General features: G+C 39.5%; 1 protein-coding gene across 1 annotated transcript; it reads right to left on the minus strand.

The window, feature by feature from the left end:
- On the minus strand, positions 1-4643 carry LOC122664374 (transcription factor EGL1). The gene is made up of 8 exons (XM_043860167.1): positions 4219-4643; positions 3020-3274; positions 2540-2636; positions 2382-2396; positions 2057-2113; positions 1000-1971; positions 469-912; positions 1-378 (listed from the first exon to the last, which is right to left on the minus strand). The coding sequence occupies exons 1-8, from the start codon at positions 4350-4352 to the stop codon at positions 307-309; spliced, it is 2046 nt and encodes a 681-aa protein (XP_043716102.1). The 5' UTR covers positions 4353-4643; the 3' UTR covers positions 1-306.
- Positions 4644-6805: the final 2162 nt, after the last annotated feature.

The following is a 6805-nucleotide window of genomic DNA, read 5'->3' on the forward strand; positions in this document are numbered from 1 at the left end:
AGATTCTACAAAATGTATTTTATCAGCAAGAAATGGATGGTACAGCACTTTCACAGAAGTTAAATCGAAATGCAAAACCCAAACAACCAAATCAGCTTTGATCTTCTTTCTTGTGTCACATGGGTAGCCTGGATTCATAATCAAAATGCCAGTGCAGGAGTTTTGAGACAGTCCAAGCTGAGTTATAGTACCCCCCACAACTGAACTCATATTACATAATATTCAAGAAGCAAATTTAATTAACTTGGACTGCACAGCACTACAAGTATTCCTCAACAATTTTAGCCTTCCTAAAGGCCACAATGCTCAACATGTGCCCATGACTCTCTGAAGTGCTTGCTTGATCATCCCCGCAGAAGCAACTGCCACTCCCTTAAACTGCAGCCAAATTCCCTAGTGAGTCGAAACATTTTGATGAAATGTGAAAAATACACTAGGCTTCTTATTTGAGTAATCATAAGTCCAAACCTTTGATTTAATGGTCAGAATGAGAAAGCCATCAAGAGTGGAAGATTGAACTGTGTGAGCATCTAAATTGAGATTGCTTATGGCATCTACAATATCAAGCAACAAACACTCCCTCCAAGGACACCTCATCTCGATCAGAACCTCTTTTTCATTCATGACAACGGTGAGATTGGCTGCCAAACCATCTTTTGATGAAGCCCAATCGAGCTCTAGCTCGGACTCATCAATGTCCGAAGCCTTCCTCTTGTTAATTGCAGTTTTCCTGTCATTTGCAATGTCTGTGTGGCCATAGTTGTCAGATGTCCTCTCTGCTATATCTGGGTGCTTCCTTCTTGCTCTTGCTTCATACTCTGCCAACTCCCTGCATGATTCCAACTCTTCAACCCTTCTTTCAAGCTCTTTCAGGTACTCTATTGTGTCACCAAGGATAGAAGCTTTGTCAACCTGCAAGATATGCCACACAAGTATATTAAATTTCTCACCATGAATATGCTTTCAATAAAAGCTTTATATGAATGGCAGTTCAAGTACCTTGCCCACAGGAGCAACTAGGGACTTCAGGATATGAAATTTTTCCTTCAGTTTCTCCCTTCTCCTCCTCTCTGACAATACATGGTTCGCACCAACATCATCCTCTTCTAGTATCCAGAGTCCATCCTTGCTAACTCTTTGTGCCGGGGACTTGATCAAGTTACCACCGTGCATCCAAGCTACTTCAAACAATATCTTCTTTAATATTTTCTGTGGTGTGTCAACCTGTGTTTTCAGAGGATCCACCAGCCCTTCTCTCCAATTTGTAAAGCTAGATTTGTGATTGCTGCTGCAAATGTGTGGTGCTACAATCAAACTGTGTGAGTTCTTAAAAATGGCAGAAAGAGTCCTTGAGTAGTGCAAGTCATCATTTCCAAGGTCCAATGAGCTTAGCTTAGTGTCATTGCATTCTTGAAGTTCTTGAAGATGATTATTATTTATTTTCTCACCCTTGGGAGAAGAGACGACATTCTGAGGATTTGCAAGTGTTTGGGATATACAGTCACTAGAATTCATGGAACCAAGCATGCAATTGCTGAACTCATCATCTAAGAACTGCCAGCTCTGGACTTGTGAAGCTCCACCATTAACGCCTTCCAGCATGAAGGAATCTTCAATGTGCTGCTGCGCTCCGCATCCATTTGAGCTGTCATGGGGAGAGACTGCTTCTAACTCTTCACAGATATTTGCATGTAACTCCTCAATCCCATTGTGGTGCAACTTGATTTCTTCTTGAGGAATAAACGACGGAGGTAATAATCCAGGGGTTTCACACTCTTGTTTTGTCTCAAATTCGCTTGCTGGATCCAAAGCCACGGAATCAATTTTCTCATGGCCAACCTTGACAAATACAGGATCTTCCTCATTGTCTTCATTTTGAGGGCTGGAAGCTGATTGCTCAATGCAATTGGGTCTCGGATACTCCAAGCAGCAAGTTTTAACTTGTTCAATGAGCCTTGGGTCTTCTGAGACCTTAAAGATTACAAATACAATTGAATACAATGAATCTCAGCAATATTGACCAAACAGAAGTGGAAGATCAAACAAGTAAAATTACCAGATCGGTCACACCCAGCTCGACCACACCGCCTAAAAATGGAAAGCATACCACAGTCTGCAAACCCAAAACATAAGTTACTTGGGATGGTATTTTCAACAGCACTGAGTATTGGAAAAACAGTTACTAAACCACCCCGGATCGTTGAACTCATTCAACCAGAAATTCAAATGGGTTGGCTAGATTTATCTGCTATTACCAGTCCTATTTTCACCATGTGGAGAGATGATTTGGTCAAAAAGGATCATCCCTCAGATGGGGTAGCATCGCTGTGCTGAAAATTTGAATTATAAATCAATGCAAAAAAGAAAGAAGGCAATAATACCTGGATAGATGCACTCTAAGGATGGTGATTGGTTCATGTATAGTCATTAAGTATTGAACAAAGAACAAGAAAACAGAAAATGCGAATCAGCTTGCCTGACTATGTAATCTTAAGAGAGGATTTGCATATGATTAAAGATCTAAGCAAAGAATAACAACCTTAGCTAGCAGAGAACGTTCAAATACTTTGCCATCTGCATCAGGAGCCCTGCACAGCCAGATGGGCTGACCATTTTCCAATGCTCTTGCAGGCAACCTGGGCATGACCAAGGAGTAAGAAATATAGACATTACTCCAAGGACATAATACTGTTCTCATACAAACCTAGGATGATCTCTCATGGGTCCACCTATTGAACCCATCAGAGTTCACTAACCCATTTTTTATTCCAAAACTGATTCTCATTTTGGGGCATCATGAAGGAAATTTTTCACCTTCAGGATTGATAAATAAGTGAAAAAGCAGGTAATGATGGAGTAGATCTTATTAATTTGAAGTTTCAAGTAGTCCCATTGAATACATTGGAACATTATAACTAAAGTTAATATGAACTCATTAAATTTAAAGCTGTAGAAGGTCAGAACAAAAGGCAGAATTAAATTAAAACCAAATTCAGGGGCATGGAGGAGAGACAAGTACCCTTGTCCACGGTTGAATTTGAAGGACATGCAAACCAAGTAATACCACTCTGCATCTGTGAGATCTTCAGGAGATAATGCTGCTGAAGGCCTCCTAGCTTGTGGGTTGGTGTCACCTGCTGACAGTGATTCATACAGTTCTCTTAACTGCTCACTCCTTTGCAAACCCATTTGGTCAGCAATAAACTCCATCGGTTGCATTGTTTTCCTGGTTTTTATGTCTCCATTATAGTACCCATCTCGCCATTCCAACACCCTAAAATAATCACATTCAAGCAGCAGGAAAAAGAGGATAGTGGATCAGAAACTCACACCTCAGGAATGTAGTCACAAACATAACAAATAATAAACAAATAGAACACAAAAAATTAAGAACAAAGAAAGTAGGAGGAGAATAGAAAGTGAAACAAGGAGTAAATGAAAGGAACACAAGATTCTAGGAAGGATTTCTTGTCTTCCTAATCTTCTACAAGAAAAAAATAATCCACCCTTTTTTGTGTCAAAATAATAATGCTTCTCAGCACCCTTTCTCAAGGATATTAATTATTTTTAAGTTAATTTAAAAAAAAAAAAAAATAAAGTTTGAAAAAACTAAGAACTTAAGTATTGAACCTTTAAGGAAAATAGAGAAATCATTCGAGCAACAGAAGACCATCAGTAACCCTTAAAAGGAAAAACTGAAGCCATCACTTTCATGGGCCAAACTGTAACCATATTTAAACTAGATTCTTCTCCAATTATGCAAGGAATAATTATCTTGCACTAAATATCACCTAAAGGAAACCTCATTTAGAAACATACAAGAACTTAGTCCAGACATCAGCAACCCCAAAAGTAAATAAAAAAAATAGTTCAGAAATCTAGATATAACACAACATTATTAATTTCAAAAGAAGCATTCAATTTCACCACATCTTCAAAAGTTCAACAACGTTGCAGAATAAACTCACAAGTTACTTGGTGAAATATGAGCTTGATCTTGAAGAAGAAAAAAAGAAGAAAAACCCCATTAACAGTAAAATTTACCAGTGGAACCAACATTTTCCTCAAGACCAACACAAATGCTAGCCATTTTATGTCAATTCTCTAAATGATAAGCAAACCCAGTTGGAGAAAACTAAGAAGACAGAGCAAAAGGATTTCTAACGGAAAGATCAAAAGGAAAAAAGGTAAAAAAGAAGAAGACAGAATATTTTATACCCTCCAGTTTTGATAGACCAGAAGATTGCATAGCTCCATTGAATGCTCCTAACGGCGAAAGCTAGCTGTTTCCTCAGATGGTTTTCTGGTACTCCTTCCTGGTTTTGGAGACCAGTGGCCATCGCCCAACACATAACACTGAAGCCCACTGAAAGAGAACAGAAGCTCCCCACTCAAGAGAGCAAAAAAAGCAGTTTTCCAAGGTGGGATTCTGCTATTCTGTGACCCTCAACCCCACAAAGAGATCCCAGACGGATCTGTAAACTTGGTTTGCTAGTAATAAAGTATTAAGAAAAGATGGTCAACAGAGAGATTTCTATCTTGAGCTTGTGGTAGCACAAATGGGTTTTCAGCCTAAAACAACTAAAACAAAATAAAAGGATGGGTGGTAGAGAGCTGTTGAAATCATGGAACAAGTAGCCTTACTGGTTCAGCAAAAGCGTTCCTCAGTAGTTTTTAAGCAAGAGAAACAGAAGGTAGAAAAAGGGAAGCAGGTGAGACTGGTTCTTCTGAAACACCTCCATGGGTTTGGTTTGAAAGGTGTCAACAACAAAAGCAGCTTTTTACAGCTTGAAAAGATTAAGTCTGAAAGACTTTTATCTTGGAGAGCAGGTATAAACGGCCATCTTCTTCGAGATTGCTACTTGGCATTCCTTCTCAAGAGCCATAAGCTAGGTCTAAGTCGAAATGTAGCTTAAAAACCCAGGAAGGAATAGCTCCTTAACTCCTTTTTATTGTTGTGAGAGCTTGGAACAGCTAGCATTTGCATATTTGCAGTAACTTTTTTCGTTTGGAAGCTCATAAAGACTAAACACAACTCATTAAGATTGTGATTTTCTTCTTCGGCTTAAAAAAAATATTGAAACATACGGATCTGAGGGAGGGAAAAAAACCAATTTCTAACAATTCACAGAGACCCACTGTTTCCTTTTTTCTGAGAAGTGGTTGTGTATTATTCCACGACCATTAGAATCAACAAAACTCAAATGGTTCTAAAGGGTTGAGACAAAACCAGTCGAGGACAAAGAGCTTAAAATCAAATATGCTTTCTTCCAGAAAAGACTTCAAGCAAAGGTGAATTCAGAGCATTTCGTCCTGATCTTAAAATTGAAAACTCCACAAAGATACATCAAAACAATGGGGGGGAAAAGCAGGGAAAGAGAGGAATCTTTTAAACACGATGCTTGGAATTTGGACTGGTCTCAAAAAAAAAGTTAGGAGGAAAAAAAATTAACCCAAAAAAACATGAACAAGAAGAAGTAGAAAGGACTAAAAGGGTAGATAGAATAGCAATCGTATCACTAGATTCACTGAAGTTGAAACTTGTTTTTGAGTCTCAAAGATTAGAATCAGAAAGAAAGTTGCAGAAGGGACATCCGGGTTTTTTAGCTTCAGAATCACAATTTCATCAGTGGTCACATGAGCATTATAAGCAGAAAGATTGGCAGATTGGCAATGTTGCACGGCACTCGTATGATTGGACTTGAAGGGATAGGTGGGTTTAGTCTTATTTTTATGTATTTATTTACCAACTTACTTACTTACGTTGGTTGGATGATTGATAATTGAAGGTTGATAAAGAAGAAAAATACAAAAAAGTAAAAAACAGAGAGAAAAAAATTGAACAAAATTAATATGCGAGAGACAAAAGAGAAGAGCCTGGGTTTGGAATTTGGATAGTCTCTCTTTTGTTCCGTTCTACATGAAATGATTCAATACCAATTTCATCCCCCCTCTACGGCTCCACCCACCCCTCTTACTTCCCCTCTCCTGCAATTTGGATCCTCTACTCCAGAGCTGCTTGGTAGGACCCTATTGCCAAGACATAATAAGGCAGTAAATGATGGCCTTAACTCCACTCGACAAGGCGTTCGGGCAGGGTTACCGCCTTACTGTGTCTTGGCAATAGAGTCCTATCGGGCAGTTCGGCAATAGAGGATCAGGGTCCCCTCCCCTCCCCTCCCTTCCCCTCTTTTCCTTTTATCCAATCAATCCCATTTAAAAAATAGGGGGAGGGTTCTCTGATCAAACGGCATAGAAGAGTGCAACAATGTGTAGCAAAATGGTACCATACATTGGAGGGCAGCAGAGGAGTGAGACATGCGAATGTGATAGTGTACCCTACCCTAGTGACTTATGTGTCAATCTCTCTCCTTTGTACTCACATTTGAAATGATCTCATTGTCCTTCTATGTGTGATATTGTTTTGCTACATCTCATTAATGAGTTCACCTATGTCGCTTGCTTAAAGAACCTTCTCCCAAAAAATATTAATAAACTATATATAACATGATGGATGTCTTTCATGTGTCACCATCATGTGAAGTTAGAAAGAAAGAAAGAAGAGGGGGGCAATGGAATGAGCCGAGAAGAAGGGAAAGAGGGGGAGGGGAAACAAAGAGAAGGTGGGGAGGAGAGGAGACGAAGGAGGAGAAGAAGACGGGGTGTGTTGGAGAGCAATTTTTATCTTCTCCTGTTACAGCATCATGCAGTGGCTGTAGAAACCATGTGGGGTGTGGAGCTAGGAGGAGGGGGGCAGACTCTGAGAGAGAAAGAAGAGACGGAATTCAAGGTCCCAAAAACCCTC

This window comes from Telopea speciosissima, chromosome 6 (assembly GCF_018873765.1).
Source record: "Telopea speciosissima isolate NSW1024214 ecotype Mountain lineage chromosome 6, Tspe_v1, whole genome shotgun sequence".
NCBI lineage: Eukaryota > Viridiplantae > Streptophyta > Magnoliopsida > Proteales > Proteaceae > Telopea > Telopea speciosissima.